This window comes from Meles meles, chromosome 3 (genome assembly GCF_922984935.1).
Source record: "Meles meles chromosome 3, mMelMel3.1 paternal haplotype, whole genome shotgun sequence".
Classification (NCBI taxonomy): Eukaryota; Metazoa; Chordata; class Mammalia; order Carnivora; family Mustelidae; genus Meles; species Meles meles.
Genome location: NC_060068.1, coordinates 180,573,963 through 180,594,035, shown reverse-complemented (window position 1 = coordinate 180,594,035; position 20,073 = coordinate 180,573,963). Strand labels below are relative to the sequence as shown.

At 53.2% G+C, this 20,073-nt stretch overlaps 1 protein-coding gene across 1 annotated transcript in view; it reads left to right on the top strand.

Annotated features, from left to right (window-relative positions):
• Positions 1 to 20,073, top strand: part of ADAMTS16 (ADAM metallopeptidase with thrombospondin type 1 motif 16) — a 156,016-nt gene that overhangs the window by 128,909 nt on the left and 7,034 nt on the right. The window contains exons 19-21 of the mRNA XM_046001179.1: positions 16,693 to 16,894; positions 17,055 to 17,249; positions 18,772 to 18,996. Of these exons, the coding sequence (XP_045857135.1) occupies positions 16,693 to 16,894; positions 17,055 to 17,249; positions 18,772 to 18,996 (622 nt within the window). The remainder of the gene's footprint in view (positions 1 to 16,692; positions 16,895 to 17,054; positions 17,250 to 18,771; positions 18,997 to 20,073) is intronic.

The following is a 20,073-nucleotide window of genomic DNA, read 5'->3' as shown; positions in this document are numbered from 1 at the left end:
TGTTTGATGACTAGCACTTAATGAACCATGTGGGTTTTTTTTTCTTTTTTAGAATTTTTCTGGATCTTCTTGAATTTTTTTTTCCCCATAGGAACTTTATATTTAGGTTGCCAAGTTTAAAAATTAAAAATAAAAAAAAAATCCTTCTGAAATTTTGATTAGGATTCCATTGCCTTAGTAGAGTAATTTAGAGAAAATTGAAATCTTTAACATAATGGAAGTCACCTACTGAGAACCAATTATTTTTTTCTTTGTTACTCCATTTTGGTCATTAGGTTCTTCGGGGAAAAGTCATAGATTTATTTACTAAGTGACTGTGAGCATTTATATTTTCCTGAATATTCCATATTTTTATTACTGCTGTGAGTAAAATCTTTATTCCATTATACTTCAGTTATGATTTTATAAAGTCACACTAATTTTGTCACCAGACACTAACACTTTGTATTTTCCATTTTTTTGTCAGTAATCTTTTATTTTAATATCATAAACCAATAATGATAATTTTGGCTTCATTTTCTAATGTCTACACCTCTTGTCTACTCACCGCAGTTTACCTGCAAAAGCATACGCTTCTAGATTAAAAGTAAAACGCATCAGTCTTTCCCTGATCTTATGGGCTGTGTCCACATTTTCAGCTCTTCATCTGGTACAAATTGCCCCTTCCATTTTGATTCATCGGATTATGAAATTTCACTAGTTTGTATTTTCTCAGAGTTAATTTTAGTGAACCCCTTTTTTCCTGAAATAACAGTTTTACAACAGACTTGGATTTAAGAAAAGGCGTGGATGGGGGCACCTGGGTGGCTTCGCCGGTTGAATGTCCGACTCTTGATTCCGGCTGGGGTCATGCTATCAGGGTCTGAGAGTGAACCCGGAGTTGGGCTCTGCACTGAGCAGGAGATCTGCTCGAGTCTCTCCTTCCCTCTCTGCCCCTCCACACTGTGCCTCTGTCTCTCTGTCTCTCTGTCTCTCTCTCTCTCTCAAATTACAAATCTTAAGGAGGAAAAAGAAACGACACTGATGAATCTGTTTTTGAGACTGTGTGAGGCTCTGAGCAGAGCACAGCTGGTGTCCTGCTCCCTATCCCCACCCCATGCGCCGCAGGATACAGAGCTGCAGAGCCTCAGGGACTAGTCTGTTGATCTGGGTCACAGACCTTTCCACACACGCAGGTCCCCGGGCTTTCCAGGTCAAAGATAGAACTCTCGGGAGCCGAGAGGGAGCACAGACGCCACTGAATGTGCTCTGACGGCTCTGAGTGCGTCGGTAACAGCCATAGTGTCAGCCCCCAAGTCACTGGAACCCACTGAACTGGGACATGTTCCCATGATTCAGGCAGGTGAGCTCTTGGGGCATTAAAAGTGTGAAGAGAAGGAAAGCACCTGTCATTCTACACCTGAGATGAGTGGTTAATGGCTCCGTGCAGCATTTCTACCATGACCCTGGCAGTCACTGCGTTCTGGAGTGTACGACTGCCTTTAATTGGGTAGTTTGCCTTTGTAATCCGTGTACATTTCTAGAAGAGCGATCTGTGGGTTTGTGTACGATCTCCCAGTAGATATGTCTTACATCAATTCTTCCATCTGTGGTGGCTTCCTATTTGTGATTTTCAAATAGCTCCCTGCTGTTTGCTGACTTTGGATTAATGGTCTTCTCTAGTTTCCTCCCCGGTTATTTAGGAAACACAAAGCCTTTTTCGGATCCTAGTGTAGTTACCTGTACGACTTCAAATGATATGCTTTAACCACTGTCCTCCTCCTCCCCTTCCCCATCCTCCTCCTCCTTTTATTAATGTCACAAAGCAAACTAAAACTGGAAAAATGTTGTTGGACAAAGTAAGGCCATTGGTATATTTCTACTTCTTTTGTTTTCCACTCATCAGACTTTGACTCAGGCCCCAATCTTTGTTAAATTGTCCAGCTTTGATGTAATTTTAATTTTATTACTATTTTCATACCATGGAGTCTATTCTTTTAATAAAGAGGACGTGTTCATTCTGTGTCACAATCTTGCTGGTCTACTTAAGTGGAGACAGTGGCCTTGCCAGTCCCTGCATCCCATAACTTTCTCACTCTTCAGTTGAGTAGTTTAAAAATTTTCCTGGCCAGCAGGAGTATATCTCAAGGAGACTTTTCAAGAAGGATCCTTAAACCACAGATCACCTTGCCCCTTGGTGACCTTGGAGTATCTTCCTGGTGCTTCTCTTCTTGCTTCCTGTCATCTTAGCTTTTCCTTGAGGTCTTCGTTCCTACAATTCTTTCTCTCTTAAATTTCCTGACAGAGTCAGGCTATTTTGCAGAATTCTATTCGATACAGTGGGTCTTCTTTCACAGTATTTCTTAATCTTTTCTTCGAACGCTGTCTTTCCCCATGCGCATCTCGTTGGAGGGGTTCCTCTGTGGCCTTTACTCGGCTCCACTAAGATTCCCTTCTCCCAGCTCAGCTGGAAGCAGGGCCTTTCCAGATGCGTCTTTTATCACCCAGAGTGAAGCTGGTCTCCGTCTTCCTGGCCTTGCTCCTGTAGTCCGTTTTTTCCCCAAGTGCCTTCCGGAGCACGTGTATTTAGCCTATAATGGGATTAGTCCTTTTGTTTGGGTTCTTTTGACAGGCCACAGCCTCTCAGCCACGTATTTGGTTTTGGTAAAGGAGTCTTCGTGTAACATCACTTGTACCTCCTTTCCCAAAATGCCCGCCGTGATTTTTAATTAAAAAAAAAAAAAGTGTCAGAAATAAGTGCTTTCTTTATCAAGCTACTGAGGAGTGGTGCACACCCATCACATAATTACGTGGCCCATCTGTGGTGACCAAAGACATTAACTCAGAATCTGCTCAGTTGATCCACCACAGCGTGAATTGTCCCCCAGACAGTGGGGACACCGGCAGAGGGGGGGCCTGTGGAGGATTCCTCCAGAATTGGCAATTCCTGGGACACCTGGGTGGCTCAGTGGGTTAAAGACTTGGCCTTCAACTCAGGTCATGATCCCAGGGTCCTGGGATCAAACCCTACATCGGGCTCTCTGTTTGGCAGGGAGCCTGATTCCCCCTCTCTCTCTGCCTACTTGTGATCTCTGTCAAATAAATAAATAAACAAATCTTATAAAAACCAAAAAGTATTGGCAATTCCCCATACAGTCCTAGGGCCACTGTGACCCACTGTGACCCATATCTGTGACATGCCTCCAGGCGGCCTCAGAGCGGTGGGCCTCACAGGGGCCAGAGTACAGATGCAAGGACCAGGCGACCTGCACTGAAATCCTGGCTGCATCCTGTGCTCCTGCAGATCCTTGTGTGTTCCTCAGTGTCCAGCCCTCCACGTTCCCATCTCTGAAATGGGTATAATCGCTGTACCTCCCGTACAGATTTCCTGTGAGATTTAATGCGGTAATACAGATGGCACCTCTCAGTGATGCTTAGTTGTCCTTACCAGTACTGGAAGTAGACAGACTAGAGGGATTTGGTCATCAGATTCATTGTCTGACTATAGGTCTTTTGGGCTTGGGACATATAATGGTTTCTCTAGGACAGTAAGATTTTGCAGACCATCCAATGTCACTTCATGCTACGTAAGGAGCCACCCATGAAACCCTTTTCCATATTTTCAGATGCCTTCACTGGTTCTTCCATTGGAGACCCTTTTATTTAGTTCACAGAGTTGAATTTCCCACAGATTTCTCTCCCGTGTCCCTGAATGCTGATGCAGTTCTCTCACGGCTGTTTGTATGTGTATAGATTTTACATCATACGGGCAGTTAAGGAAAGACATCACAGGGCTGTCCGAACTACCCAGACAGCGTTTCTCTGCTCTGCATATGGTATTTTGGGATGAATGATCAGAAATGCTATACTGATTGGCTGCTGTTCCAATCTGAGTCACTTAAACCAGCTGAGCTAGAAAATGTGGTCTTTAAATATGGGCCTTCCCTTTATCCTGACTCACTGTCAAAGTCCTGAGCTTTTGTGAATGCATTCAAATACACAGTACAGCATTTTCTCATGTCCCTGTACACGATGTAAATAGCATCGGATCACTAGGCTCTTCTGTGATGTAGGCTAATAAGTTATATCAGTTATAATACAGTAAATGTCATTAACGAGATTGCGGTGTACACATCCCTGCTCACCTTCCAGTGTTTCTAAGAGCAGTAGATCAATGTGACGTTTAAAACATGAATCATCTGATACGTTTTGTGATGTAATATCTGAAGCTTTACACCAGGATGTTGACTCCAAAGACGCAACGGTATTTGACCAAATAATTATTTAATTAGCTAACTATCCTAACAGGTACTGACATTATTTATTATTTTTTTAATGTGTAACAAGCTCACGGTATTTGGTAACATATAAGACCTCCCTGATGGGGATAAAACGCCATCTGTGGGTTCCTAAGACTTGGTAAGAAAAGGAGACCGATCTGCACGGGTCTTGAGGAAGAGTGAACGCAACTGGAGAAGGGGCTTCCCAGGGGTGGGAGACACGAGGTTACGTGAATATTGTTCTCCACACTCTGTGCATTCATTTCCTGGATCCTACTAATCTTAAGGTGCCACAGTGAGAAATCCCCCCTGCGGAAAATGGGATTGTTCGGCCTTGTCGAGAAAGAGGCCTCTGCCGTCCAATGTTCACCCTGTGTTTTTGGTGGGCGCCTGCCTGTGGCGTCTCCTGGCCAGGAAACTCGTCCTCAGCCTGAGCTGCCTTCACCCCTGGACCTCCGTGTGGGACCTCTGACAGTTTAGCAGATAAAATGGAGGGATTCCCAACAATCATTGCAAAAATCCCCATCTTGCCGTCATTTTGTGGAAGCTGCGGAGTGTGTGTTTGCCGTCAATTTTGTCCTTCACTTTTGAACGCTTGCCTCAACCCCTCTCTGCAGGTTTAGGCTTCCTATTCCCCACCATACAGCTGTCAGCACTGCCTTCATAAACTAAACTACAAGAAGCCAGGAAATGGGATGACCAGTGTTATTTCGATTTCATGGGCTAAGCTCTCGGAGACCAGTGAGGACAGCTCATGGACCTGATGTGGCCGTGTGACCTCGCTGTTCTTACTGTCTCCGCCAGCTGACAGAAAGAATGTGCCAGAGCTCTGCTCTGGCAGGACGCCAGTCGCATCCCAGGCATTGGCTTGCTTGCAGGCTCCATCTCTGTCAAACATGGGCTCCATCTGCTTCTTCGGTTTCTCTCTCAAAGCCCCCTGGGTGACGGTCTCTGGCAACTCCATACAGAAATCTTATGTCGCCAGCCCTCGCTGATCGATGCCCCCAGCCCAGACCTTGTGGCCTGGGTGGCTGCCATCCAGGCCCAGACTCTGGACGAGGCCACCTGGAAAACATTCCTAGAAAACTGACTCATGATTCTGGAGAAGATCGTTCCAAAGTATTTATCTAGGAGTGAGCATCCAAGATACCCTGAAGCAGAAATACCAGAAAACCCTGAAACAGTCAGAGGAGTGAGGCTATCAATTTAAATCCTTCTCTTGAAAGGAAGAAGCCACAGTGGAGAGAGTTCACCTTCTGTAACAGAAGGGAGAACTAATGCTCCTTCCCCAGAAAACAAGAATCCCAAGAAAGGGAGTCGGAATGCAGCGACCGGTGACTCTTCCGTGATTTACGTCCCACTTTGCACCTCGACGTATGAATTAAACCTTCTCCTCTGAGAAGGTCATTCAGTTTTAAAAGAAAGAACAATGAACCCAGACAGTTGATGAGTAGTTAAGTTTATGTGCGATACACAGGCTTTCCCAGAGCACCACCAAATAGGCTCTCTTGAGAGGCAGGGAGAGATCTTTCAGATGTTATAGGAAACCTGACACTGTGACAAGGAAGGAAAAATTGTTTGGATAGAGCTCAGCCTTAATTATGTGGACACCGATTCAATACCGAATCATTAAGGACTTTTCCAAATACTGCCCTGTGTGCATAATTAGCAAAAGAAGAAAGAATAGGGATTTGCTTTGGATTCATTGTCTGACTGTAGGTTTTTGGGCTTGGGACAAAGCTAGGGGAGCAAGCTCGCGTCTGTGATGATGAAAGAGACGCACGTCACACGGTTTGCAACTGAAATAGGTCATGGCCAGCAAATGCGTAGCTGCATACATTGTTCCTGGGACATTTTAGGGCCGGGTCACTTTGGAGAACTGCCTCCCATTAGAATCTCCTGCCCTGTTCTGGGAGCAGCACGCAGCAGAGTGGGTAAGGATGCGGGCTCACAGGCTGTTTCCCCTGGCGCTGCTGCACGCCAGCTGCAGGACCTTGACCATCCAGAGCCTTAGGGGCTGTCACAAAGCCTCTCTCCATCCCTGGGCCTCAATTTGCTCATCTGTAAGACGAGAAGTTTGCTGGCGATGTTAATGGCAGTGTGTGTGTGAGTGGATGGATCGGCGTCAACACCGAGAACAGCGCGGGGCCCAGAGCAGGCGGGATGGCGAGAGCCCGGGCTGGGGAGCTGGACTCGCTGGTTCTGATCCCGGCCCACACGAGTCCATAGCTCTCAGCAGCTCAGGGCCGCAGCCTGGCTTTGACTTGTCGGACTCCCAGCTTGTGGGTTCCTCCCGCTTGCTGGGTGCAGCCGCCCACTTCGGTCTGAGCAGGCCTCACCATCTCTTACAGATTCCCCAGTATTTGGCGAGATCTTCGAGAGCGAACGTGCAGGGCCTGTTGCTTTTGGAGCTGCTGTATTATGGCCAACATCTATCTCCCACCAGGGGGCCATGTGTGCCCGTCATCTGCTCTGGCCGCCCTCAGAGCATCCGCCAAGGCATCCGCCTTCTAAGAGCATCCTGGCTACCATAAAAATGCCCGCTGCTTCCTGGGTCTGCACACGGGTTCAATCTTGGTATTTCTAATTGAATTTAAGCCCGGGCTCTGCAAACTCGGGCCCGCCGGCCCAGTGCCGCCGGCCGTCTGATGACCGTCAGTGAGGCCTGGCGGGAGCCACGGGCACGCCCACGTACTTCCCGGGCGTCTGGCTGCTGTCTCCCTGCCGTGGCTCGCTTGAACTGTGACAGTGGGGACCCCGTGGCCCACAAACCGAGAACATTCGCCACCTGGCCCTCTGGCCTGTTGTCTGCCAGCTGCTGGGCCAGATCCCGTCTTCCCAGCCAAACCAGCATCTTGATAGAAAATGCCACCCCTGAACCGGCCAAGGCCCACAGTCCTCCTCCCGTCAGTATGCAGGCGTCCCGTAGGGGGATTTGGATGACTGATGTATTCGTACATCTGTCTTCTCAGCAATTTGGATGACATGTTTTATTCTCCTCCCTCAATTAGGAAAGTGGCGTATCTTCAGGATAAGAAAGTTTCCCTGAAGAAAGAAGTAAATTAGATTTAGGGTCAATAAACAGGCAGGCTTATAGTCATACAGCTGGCTTTTGCCTAACTTGTGTAACGTCCCAGCCAGCGGCCCACACGTCTAAGCGTGGTGGGTGGCCTCGCGCATGCATTCTCTGAGAAAGATGGGAGACAAACCACCTCCCTTTGGGGTTTTCCAAGAGCAGCTTATGGGCCCCACGGTCCTCCTCCCCGTGACTCAGTGGGTGTTGGCGGTGACTCTCAGGACTTCTGTGAGGATCTACCTCTCTCTCTCTCTCTGAAAGAGAGGGTTTGGGGAAGGGACTCGCAATAGCTTCTCGCCCCTTATCCACCTTCACCCTGTGGCTCCTGATGGCCGCAGTCTTCCATCAGAGGTCTGAACTTTTGTTCTGTTCTCAGCTGAGACGAGGACCTGTCCAGGGCCGTCTCTAGTTTAGTTTATGTAATTGAGGTAGCGTCCACTTTCGTTCTTTAGATTATGAATAAGTGTATTCAGTTACCTTTCCTTGGGGACACTTTTTTCCATATTCCTTCATCCCCACCCCACCCCTGTTTTTAGAAAGTAATTCTGAACTATCTCAATAATTCTCATAACCGTGGATATCCTAAAATGGCATACTTTCAGTATCATGATCCCTTTATCCCATTACTTTCACTTACGTCCGAGAATCACTTACAGGTAACATAACAAGATAAATGTGCGTGTCCTTAACTGATGGGACGAGGCCCACCCACACTGTGGAGGACAATCTGCTCCTGATTAAAAGTCTACTGACTTTAGTGTCGACATCATCTAAAACACATCTTCACAGAGTCATCTAGAATAGCATTTGACCAAATATCTGGGCTGCGTGGCCCAGATCCTGCAGGCCAAGCAGCCCAGCCTCGTGGCACATAAAATAAACTGGCACAAACCTGGATTCAGCCACGTGGACCGGAGCTGCAGCTTTGCTGGGCAATCAGAAGCAGATCCAGTGAGACAGGGAAGGGTCTGGGAGGAAGAAGCCAGAAGGGGTGCCCTGCACACAGGACAGCAAGGGCCGAGGTAGCATGGCTGGCTCTGGGTTCCTATCTCTTGTCCCCGGAGGGGTGCTCTGTGAGCAGGGCTTTGTGTGGGTGAGGAGCTCCCTAGCAGGATTCAGGGGCTCTCACAGACACAAGAGGAGCTTTTATCTGTCCACTGCTGAATAGGGTAGAGCCAGGGAAAAATCACTTAAACACACACACACACACACACACACACACACACACACACACACACACTGAACCTTTATTTGCACTTAAGCTATAAAAACATGCATCCATCTTTGGATTCTTTTACTTATGGCCGAAGGATTCCTAGGAGGAGGACTGCCTAGGGAAGGTCCAAGTTGATTATTCACAATCACGTGCCTGTTACTGATACTGTCCAGTTTGGGTTTGTTTTTAAGAGACGAGTGAAACGTATCCCCCTCATCCGAGTGCAGAATCATTTTACATTTTTTATTTTCTCCGTATTTCACTTTGTCCTCAGGCTTGGCTAAGCTCTGTTTAATGACTGGTCTCTACCGAGTCATTCCAGACGTTCTACTCAGTTTTCTTAGAAACAAGCTTCTCAGTTTCCGCATTCATGTTTCACTGAGCTATACCAAATTTAATGGCATTTCTTGATTCCGATAACAAGCTCTGCCGACAGCAGCAGACCACGTTTGCAGGTGCGGCTCGTCCCACATGCACTTCTGTGTCACCGGGCGGGAGCAGAAGGATGCCGACAACTCGGGGCACAGGCTCGGCCGGCACGCAGCTTGGTGTGGGCAGGGGCCCGGTTCTTCCGCCAGGAGAACAGAAAGGCCTGTTGAGTCTGACGGGTCTGTTCAGAGCAGGTAGAGGAGGGAGATTTCCTGCGGTTGGCAGTGGCTGGGAGGCGGCAAGGAGCCTGTGCAGACAGCATGTCTGGTGTCCAGAGAAGAGTAGAGCCGATGGAGAGAGCCCCGGGACAGAGACTCACCCTGGAGTATCCAGCCGCTTTGTCCTCCAGACGGCAGACCCAAGGCGTGTGATGTAGGAGATTACATTGGCCCTGCCCAGCAGAGAACCAGCTGGGGTCCCCAGTTAGGAGTATATCCATTATCACAGCCTGCCATGTCCAAGCAAAATGTGCGTTTGCCAGACCGTGCATCACAGAGCTGTGCTAGGACAGGAATGGGTCCTCACCCCTCCGGGTGGGTTGTCTGGGAGCCCGGCAGGGGAGCGGGACTGGGCTCCGTTCCTTCACTTCTCAGAGCTCTTCATCTCAGGGTCGGAAGCCGTCCATCCCAGCTCCTCATGTATTGGCTCTGGGATGGTCTTCCTTGGGGAAGGAGCCTAAACTGGTATGACATTGACCCCCAGCAGCCCAGCCATGGGTCTGGGGCTGGATCCTGCTTTAGGGCCCCATCTGACAAACCAGGAGCCCTCCACCGAGTCAGGGCACTGGTCCCCAGGGGAACCTGGGCAGCTCTTCTAACTCGTCAGCGTTAGGGACTGAAAGTACTTGCAAAGAATCCATTCACCAGGCTCCTCAGCCCTGGGTTCTGTGGGCACATCCTAAATCTCTTAATAGTGAAGCAATGACATGAGTTCCCCAGGAATGCAGGGAGGCAGTGTTGAACTCTGGAGCCAGTGCCCTGAACTGTCCTGAAGAAGAGCGGGGGGTGCATTTCTTAGACTCGTGTTTCTCACCCCGCTGGCCACCAGGTTAGGGAAGGAAGGGCTTGGTAACAATCCACATTCCTGGCTCCCACCCCTGATTTGTGGTTCCTATGGAACAGAGGAGAGACCAGGAGCACAGAGGTGTTGGAGAACCTCACCAGGCGGCAGAGGTTTGGGACCCTCTGTCTTAGCTCAGGCTGGGCCACTGTCCAAGGTCCTGTCAGCCCCTTCGCTCACACTCCGGGCGCGAGAAGTCGGGATGTCGGACCCACTCAAGTGGAGGGAGGACCCCCTGTTCTGTCGGTGTACCGTCTGGTGTCGACTGCTGGTCTGTCTGCTGTCCGTAGTTACCAACCACCCGACATGCCTCTCCGTGCCAAAGTGCTTGTCATTGAGGCCGCTGGTTGCTGAATGGGTGCGGAGGAGATCAGGAGGGAGGCCCCCAGGAAGAAACCTGAGGTGGAGAGGATGCTCTTGCTCTGAGCAGAGAGCAGCCCAGGGGCCCATCCCGCCCTGTTGCCTTTGCAGATGCCTCGGCGGCTGCCCTTGCTCCTTGGGGCTCAGGCTCCCCAGACCTGCGGCTGCCAGGTCCTCCCCGGCTCCAGTGCTCAGCCTCTTCTTCCCCGTCTGCCGTGGAAACCGGATGGAGGAGCGGCGGCTCAGTGAGCCCTTCATCGTCATCGGAAACCTAACCATCGCCCTCTGACCTTTTACGATCCGAAGTCTTGCACCTGAGTTGACAGAATGCACACACGTTCCATGGTCTGCGGGGAGAACACCTCCAGATGAAGGATTTTTGCTGGAACAGAATTCGGAAGTCTGTCCAGGGGGCGGCCCCTGTCTCTGGCCTGTGTGTCCCTCTGATTTTCTGCATGTACACGAAAGCCCTGCAGATCTATGGGTTCTTCTCAAGGCAACTTCTGATGATGGGATGGTGAGACCGGGAAGCCTGGTTCAAGTTGCATGTTGGCCCCCGAATAATAAAAACTCACATACCCTTGGCTCTGCACAGTCCACAATACACTTGCAGCGCCCCGTCTCGAGGGAGCTTTCGATGTCCTTTGACGTGGCTTTGTGGGATTGCGCCAAGAAGCTGCGAGCATGCGTGGGGATGAACACGGTTCGTGGCTGGGGTCTGGCGCATTACGGATCTTTCCATCACGGTCACAGGCAGGGCGGAGTGGCTTGACTTTTGAGGCTGAACACAGTGGAGTAGTTGTCAAGTCGCATGCATCCTGGCCCCCGTGGCAGGGGCCCACGATCTCTGTTCAGGCCTCCTGGTGGCATAGGTCTGGCTTCTGTCCTTGCCAGCCAGCTTAGTCATGGGCTTCCTGTTCTGGGATGAAATGCGGGGCCAGTCCCAGGGCTGCCCCTGGAAGACTGCGTCCAGGACCTGCTGCACAGAGACTGATGGTAGCAGAGAGGAGTGATGCGTGTTGGGCCTGCTGCTGTCATTTCTGATGGACTCACTCCGCCAGTCTGGATGCAATGGGGACAGGTGCATTGCTCCGGACACTGGAGTGTGAGCAGAACACAAGCTGTCTGTCCGGCAACCCTGGCTACAGCGACGCCGTTCACTTACGCATTTGGGCACCAAGATCATCAGATGCTGGTTCTGATCCTGTCAGAGAGTAGCAGACGCCACTGCATTCTGTTGAAACGGCTTGGCACAGACTGTAACAGATCCCCAGAGCAGCAGACAGGGCAGGTGTACTCGGGGCCCGTGGCATCCTGCAGGCTGGGCTCTCTAACTTGTGGCTGATGTCTTTCCCATGGAAAACGCAGGTTTTTCAAGCCAGCCTCTGTGTATGGTCAGATGCACATTGTCGTCTTTGAAACGTCATTTTAGGAGAAAAGTGGGGAAGGCCTTGAATTCCCTGCACATGAAGACACGCCCATCTCTGCCCCCGAGTCACACAGTCCCCATCTCGTCAGACCCCAGCAGAAGCCGCCTCACCCCTGAGCCCCGAGGGCTGAGCTTGGGGGTGCCCACGCTTACGCAGCAGAGGTCATGGCAGAGCTATGGGAAGGTCAGAGCGGCCGGCTGCGCTCAGAGGGGCCTGCTGGAACGTGGCCGGTGCACTGCCGTGAGCCCGAGCCAGCCTGAGCGGGGTGGCCGCCCCGTGGTCACAGCTGAATTTCCATGCTGACCTTTGCCGTGTCCCATGCTCACGGCCCACCCAGCTGCAGCTAAGTCCGGTCGGGGGTGCCTCACATTTACCATAGCCGTCCGGCAGGTGCTGCTGGCCGCTGTCCCGTGTGTTCCCCTTTCCGACAGACTGCTATCTAGAAGGTCAAGAGTTCTCCCTGAAAATGGAACGGCAGAGTGCTGGGTCTTGAAATTTCAGAGAGTAAACAGAAAAAAAGAAATAAGAACTAAGTTCTAAAATGAAGCCAGCAGTTACATGCTGTCTGCGAGACTTCTGGTCTCTCCGTCTGCAAGAGCCCCTGGGCGGCCCCGGGTGGGGCTCAGCCGTAATTCAGCAGCAGTCCTGGTCCCTGCCGCAGTGGCCGTGGCGTCAGAGCGGCAGCCGTGACCCAGGGCTGCCCGGGTGCTGCTTCAAATTGTTGGGGGTCTGCCTTTTCAGAGGAAACCTTAAATAATCAAAACCAAATGTTACAATTATTTTCCTAGTGGAGAAGCGAAAGTCATGTCATTGAGAAACAGCGATGACCGGTGACAGCAGACCCTGACGACTGAACGCGGGGCTTGCAGGAAACCCAGCCATAAGTCCCCCACTTCCTCCTGCAGCACCGGGAGACGGGGCAGGGAGTGTCGGGCCAGGGAGCCCTTGACGGGAACCTACAAGTCCTCCAGGTCCTGCCCAGGAAGCCCGGCCGACTCGGGTGATGGCAGCTACCTGGTTCCTTCTAGTTGGTGGACAGCAGGGAGACAGACCCCAGTGGGGCGAGTTTCGCCGCCGGAGAGCGAACAGGCACGTCTGGCTTCTGCTCCGGGAACCCTCAGACACCAGCCCAAAGCCTCTGGGAGTTTGACTCTTTCCTGAGCTGAAATCAAGACGTTTCCCAGAGTTCTGCCTGTGAAACGAAAGAGAGTTGGCGTTTCCAGACGCCGTGTGGATGATCTTCACTCGGGAGGATTTCTTAGTAACGTGCAGCTAAGAGAAGGCAGAGCGCGGACCAACCCAGCTGGAACAGCTGGTGGAGAGATGGTGGAGACAGAAGACTTCACGAGCTGCTGTGAAACGCCCGAGAGCAGCCAAGATGTCTTTGCAAGCGCAGTGTGGACACACCAATTAGAATTTATAAGGCTGCGGGGTTGGGAGAGCAAACGCAAGAAATGGGGCAAACAATGGAAGAGCCGCCCAGAGGCCTCCGAGGCCGAACCATCGCAGCCACGAGGCTGGGACGGACCGTGCCTACGAGGGTGCGTCACGTCCGTGGCTGACCGTGAACGAGAAATCACTGACCTCCTCGACTCTGAAGAGTGAAACCGTTTCACAGCTGATCTAGATCAGTTCCTACAAAGCCAGCAGTTCCTTTTTAGGTGGCTAACACTTGGCGTCACCGTTTTTATAGTTTTCTTAGAGGCACAGTCCTATGCGTCCAGGAGGAACCTCGGCGTGCTGCAGGCCAAGGCTCCCCGGAGCAGCGTCAGGACAGCCGTGGAGCCTAAGGCAGCTCCCGGCACCAGGTGGGGACACAGCACGGGGACACAGAGCGGGGACGGCCCCTCCATCGCTGCCAGCCCCCGCCCTGCTCTCATCACCGCGCTGGTCCCAGATTTCACGTGAGGCCAGGTATTGGCTCTGCAGTGGCTTGAGTCCCGGCCCCTCTGAGAGCATGAGGGAACATGCGGGCGCTCTGGTCAGACCTGCGGCCGGCACGGCATACCCAGACCGGGGCAGCGTCATGGTTCTCGGGGGCCCCCAGGGCATGGAGCTCTCGTTCCCGTCTGCATGCATCCCCGAACCTCAGCCCCCGGGTGCTCCCGGCTCTGCCTTAGTCACAGGTACTCCGACCCCTACCTCAGTCCACACAGACTCGGAAAATACACTTACGAAGGCTTTGCTGTGTAAGCAAAATGCGTGTTTTAGACATTGATTTTTTTTTACCTTCTCTTTATTGCTTGAGTACAGAAATATAATTAACTCGTGAAATAATTAATAGACTTAATTTATTAGGAGAGTTTCAGGTTTCTGGAAAAACTGAGCAGACAGTCCCGTATCACTTAGTCCCAACGCCCTCCCCCCCACACCGAGTTGACGCATCATTAGCATCTTGCATGAGCACAGTGGAATTTGTTAGAATTAACAAACCAGTGTTGATACGTTATAAACTAAAGTTCACAGGTTATTCCGGTTTTCTTAGTTTTTACATAATGTTCTTTCTCCGTTTCAGGAACCTACCTAAGACGCTCATATCTGCTTGTGTCTTCTTGGGCTCGTCTTGGCTCTGATAGTTTCTCAGATGTGTTTAGTTTTGTTGGTTTTTCTATTTTAAGCAGGCCCCACACCCAAATCTTAAAACCCCGAATTCAGGAGTTGCATATACTGCCCGCCCTCACCTCTGTTTCAAACAGTGTACACACGTGCTCAGAGAGACTCCCAGCAGAAGCGGAGGTGAGGCACCGTCCAGCAGTCCTCTGGGCCTTCTCCGCCTTCCGCTCTGTGTCCCTCTCTGCATAAGTCGGGTCCCCTGCTTCGGTCCTCACGGACCCTCTCTCACTGGCATGGGATGCTTCTGAGAGGCGTCTGGTGAACTCTCCACGAGGCCTTCCCTGCTGCTGCTTGACCGGAGTGTGACTATCAGGGGACAGCATGCGTGTGGGAGGGAGGGTCACAAAGCCAAAGGACAAAGCAGGGCACCTTCCCAGATCCCCTGTTTTACTTCCAAGATTTGGGAGAAAATCACTCAGGGATGGCTGCTAGGCAGACAGAAGCCCTTTGTGGGTCCAGCTGGGAACAGGCTCACAGGTAGTTTCCCGGGTGTGGCTGTCCTAGGATGTCCCTCATCACGACCCGTGGCGCGGGCCAGGAATGTGCACCGGGGAAGCGTGACAGGCCCTCTGTGCCCCTCACTGCGGGATGGGCTCGCCGCACCGCCTGAGACTAAAGACCGTGCTGCTCCTTGGCGTTCACGGCAGATTTTCCACAACCAGCACTGTGGAGCCCCTTGGGGCCCAATGTTACCTGCAGGATTTCCAGTTTTCGCTTGAACGGCCTGAATGGGAAGACAGGTAAGAGTGAGAACTGACACATCCTCTTGGAGACTGGGAGGAGCCCAAGGTCTTCTCACCACAAGAACCCTTGTGCCTGGGCCGCATTTCGACTCTGCCCCTCCTGCCTCTGATGACCTCACGCCCGAGAGTGTGTGCCTTAGGGCCTCCTGCGGTGGGTTTGTGCAAACCCAGCAGGTGCTTTGTAGACTGTCTCAGGCTTATCTGACACCCAATGGTGATGCCTCTGGCTGAGCCTGGATGGGTCCATCCCTCCACATCCTTTGCTGACATGCGTGTCAAGAAAAAATACTTTCATACTCAGAAAAGAAGGAAAAAAACTTCGCTTTGAGAGAGAATATCCTCTCTAACTTCTAATAAATTCAAAGTCGGACAACCAGACGTTGCGGGCCTCTGGTTGGAAGTTATCACAGCTGAGGTCATCCTACAAGAAATATATATGTAAATAATAGAAACTAACTGTGACCCAGCCCCTGGAGCCAGCTGCCAAGTTATAGGACGTGCGGAGGACAGAGGCGAAGCGAAACCACAGAGATGCAACTGGGCAGCTCCTGTGACCATCAGAAAGGGCTATGGAGACTCAGCACGGTGCGCAGTGTCATTTCTGGAGCCAATAAATGGAGGAGAAAAACAGATAAAGAAAGAACCTATAGAGTAAAGAGAAGAAAGACCCGCTAAGGGTCATGAACAGTGGACTCTGTGGATTCTGGGCTCCCAACCAGCAGACGAACTCCCGTCAGGACGTTCACGACCCAGGTGGGGACGAAGCACTGAGCATTGTGGTAGTCGTGAATAATACGATATTGAGGAGGGGCGCCTGGGTGGCTCAGTGGGTTAAAGCCTCTGCCTTCGGCTCAGGTCATGATCCCAGGGTCCTGGGATAGAGCCCCACATCGGGCTCTCTGCTCCGAGGGGAGCCTGCTTCCTTCTCTCTCTCTGCCTGCCTCTCTGCCTAGTTGTGATTTCTCTCTGTCAAATAAATAAAATAAAAAAAAATACGATATTGAGAAGTATGCTGTGAAGGGATATAATATGAAATCTATGAATAGAACAATAATAATACGAGTACTAGGACATTAAGGGATCATGGTTTATTTTTTTTTAGGTATCACGATGGTATTATGGTTGTTTTAAAAACCAGAGAAGCCTCACCCTCCGGAGATGTGCGCTGGAACACGTACATGTCTGGAATTTTCTTCACGTGCTGCAGGGTTGGGGACGCACGGGGCCTTCCTTTTGCACGTGTGTAAAATTTCCCACCTAGAAACAAGCCAGAGGGGAGAACAGGTCCCTGTGTTGAGGGGAGTCACTTCCAAGTGCAGCTGGATAAAGCAGGGGAGGGGAGAATGAGCACAGGGCAGCTCATCAAGGAGGTGAGGAGCCACGGGACCGGGCAGGCTTGGAGAGCGACTGGAAATAACCCCGTGCCCGTGGGCTGTTGGTGAGGTGAGCCGGCTGTGTCTCCGGGAGAGGGGGTGCCCCTCCCTGAGGTGTCTTTGTCTCCTCCCAGTTGGTCGGTGGGGAACTGGAGCTCCTGCAGCCGGACATGCGGTGGGGGCGCTCGGAGCCGGCCCGTCCAGTGCACACGACGGGCCAACTACGTGTCGGAGCGGGTGGCGGCCAGCCTGTGTCCGCAGCCCGTGCCCTCCGGCCGACAGGCCTGCCACTCTCAGAGCTGCCCGCCCGCCTGGAGCACCGGGCCCTGGGCAGAGGTAAGTGGGATGGGGTCGCATGGGGCATACCACGGGGCCCCCTCTGGCGGGTGGCGGAGCAGGGTTCTCGGATCCTTGCAGGACCTGCGGGGACTCCCCCCAACCCCTGGCTAGGTCTGACGGACTCCTTGCGGGTTTCTGCCCCTTTCTTCCTGGGCAGTGCTCTCAAACCTGCGGGAAGGGATGGCGGAAGAGGTCCGTGGCCTGTAAGAGCACTAGCCCTTCTGCCAGGGCGCCGCTGTTGCCGGACGCCGCCTGCGGCGCGGAGCCCAAGCCCAGGACTCACGAGGTCTGTCTGCTCAAGCGCTGTCACAAGCAGAAGAAGCTGCAATGGCTGGTGTCTGCCTGGTCGCAGGTGGGTGCTCGGGGCCCGGGTGGCGCCCCCGGTCCTGGTTGCGGGTGGGTGCTCGGGGCCCGGGGAACGTGTATCCAGACGGAACCTTGTCACCAGCTCTCGCCCCGGGTCCGCCTCCCCCCACCTGGGCTCTCTGCTTCCCTCTCTTCTCCCTCCACGCCTTCCTCCTCCGAGTCTGGTTCCCGGGCTCAGGCCACTCTTCTGGGCTTCGGCCCTTCACAGCGCTCTGCTGGGCGTGCTCGGGCTTTCCAGCCGTGTCCTGCAAGCACGTCACCCAGCAGCGTCCACAAGGCCAGCGCGCACTCGGTGTTGAGGCCAGGACGAGCGGGGGACAGCCGTCACGCTGACAGGGGTCCGAGCCCATAGGGAGGAAGCCACCGCGCTGTACAGTCTGTGGGTAGCCTCCCGGTGGAAGGTGGTCACCCTGAATATCTCACGCATGAGCAAGCGCCAGAGCTCCTCCCGGCACCCCCAGAGGGGAGCCTCCTACGCCCTCTCCTCCGTGGGGCATGAGATGCTCCAAGCACCTGGAAGCCGCGCACCAGGACGTGAGGCTGGAACCTGGGCAGATGTCGCCCCGGGGTCCCCGTGTGCAGAATCTGCAGACACCGAGCCAGATGTACTCAAACACGGGGCTCAGCATTGCCCACGCCATGAGCTCGAGGCAGCAGTGCCTGAAGCCAGGACCTCTCTCCCGAGACCCTCAGGGCCCGGCCTCGTGGTGCCGAAGTGCACATTGCCCGCCTGTGTGCTCTGGGGGCCTCCACGGCCCTGCTCACAGTCCTCGGTTTACTGGGGGCCGCATGAGCCACAGTCCCAGCTCTGAGCACTCCCCGGTGGGGAAGGAATGGATTTGTGCCCCAAGCATGCCTGTCGCCTTGGCTCGGCGCTCCGAGGGAGGACTGTGAGCCCTGGGTGTCCTCTGCCTGCCCCTGCTCTGGGGGCCAGCATCGTGCCACAGCTGGGTGGTGCAGCTCCGGGGGTGCCCAGGGGTCTGGTCTCCTGCTCGTGTATTAGATTTTTGCACTTTCCAGCAGGAGCAGCCACACAGCATTTTCACTTCTCCGTCACATTTCAGAACTACACCCTTCCTGGTTTTTGCTTGCTCTGCCCCTCCTAAGGCCCCCAAAGCTGCACCTTAAGATACCGCTTTTAAAGATTTTATTTATCTATTTGACAGAGAGAGATCATAAGTAGACAGAAAGGCAGGCAGAGAGAGAGAGAGAGGGAAGCAGGCTCCCTGCTGAGCAGAGAGCCGGATGCGGGACTCGATCCCAGGACCCTGAGATCATGGCCTGAGCCGAAGGCAGCGGCTTAACCCACTGAGCCACCCAGGCGCCCAAGATACCACTTTTAAAAGATAGATACATAATGCCTTTAGAAAATGGGATGCCGAGTCAATGTCATTGAATTTTTGCACTTCCGTTAGCGTTCAAGCAGACGTTGACTCGCGGATGATGTAAAAGACACAGCCACCAGCAAAGACATATTTTTCACTCACGTCTTTTGTTTTCATCTGTAGTGCTCGGTTACCTGTGAAAGAGGAACACAGAAAAGATTCTTAAGGTGTGCTGAAAAGCACGTCTCTGGGAAATACCGAGAGCTGGCCTCCAAGAAGTGCTTGCACCTGCCGCGGCCCGGCATGGAGCTGGAGCGGGCCTGCGCCCTGTTTCCCTGCCCCCGGCACCCCTTGCCCGCCGCGGCTGGCCCCCCTCCAGCCGGCTGGTTTGCTGCACCCTGGTCTCAGGTACGGTGGCACTCAGTTTCCGCACAGTGGCGGGCGGAGCCTTCTGCCCTGGGAGCTGGCTGCTGCTTTAGGTGGGGAACTTCCTGCGAGGGTGTACCCCGCAAACCCACCGAGCCGGGCCCTGACCCTTCTCTCCGGAGTGGGTGCAGGGCCCGTGTTTCTGGGTGTGGGTGCAGCTCTCCAAGGCTGGTGTCCAGGGCCCGTGTGCCGTGTTCCCAATGAAGTGTGGGAAAACGTGTCTTGTTTTCTGTAAAAGCTGGGAAGCCACCCGCAGGGATGCGTGTGAACAGGGAAGAAGTACAGGGTGTGGAACAAGTCGGTGACTGCGCATTCTACCCCAGCACCCCCGAGGCTGTGCGCATGGGGAGGGGACAGAGCACCACTGACAGCCCAGGCCCGCCCGGGCTCTTCCATGGCCCCAACCCCTCCTCTGTCCACACCGCCTTCCATTCGAAGGAAGAATTCCGTTAGCTTTGTTAACCATCTCTTACCTCGCCCCATCTCCCCGCTTTGGGTTCCTGGTGGTCCTCATCCTGGAGCCTGGCTCCCCTCCCCGCCCGGTTCTACTCCTCTGGCCACGCGCCCTGAATCCTGCCCTCCCCGGTCCCGGTGCTGTTCTTGTGTCCTGCTGCTCTTTCTGTTGACCCGGGGCACGCCCAGGCCCCGGCCGGAGGGCTGCATGGGGCTCAGACATCCTGAGCCGTTCTCACTGGCCAGACCCCAAGGAGTCTGGTCTCTGCAGTCTGCCCAGGACAGACAGGGGCTCCCCTCAGTCCGGCCCCATGAGCAGGGGTGGGGGATGTTTTCTGACTCTCTGCTCTGTTGGTCTGGCCAGGGGAGCAGAACCACGGAAAGGACCTCTTTCTCGTGTACACATGGCGGCCGGTCTCGGACTCCCTCTTTGTGAAAGATGAAGGTAGAGGAGACAGGGAGGGAGAACACGGGACTGTGGTGGCGGCCAGGCTCTAGGTGCTGCCGCGGCCCCCCTTCTGGTTCTGCAGCTCGTCCAACCCCACGGGACGCGCGCATTAGAAACACAGGAGCCCATCTCCTGGAACTGTTTAAATGAGAAACGGG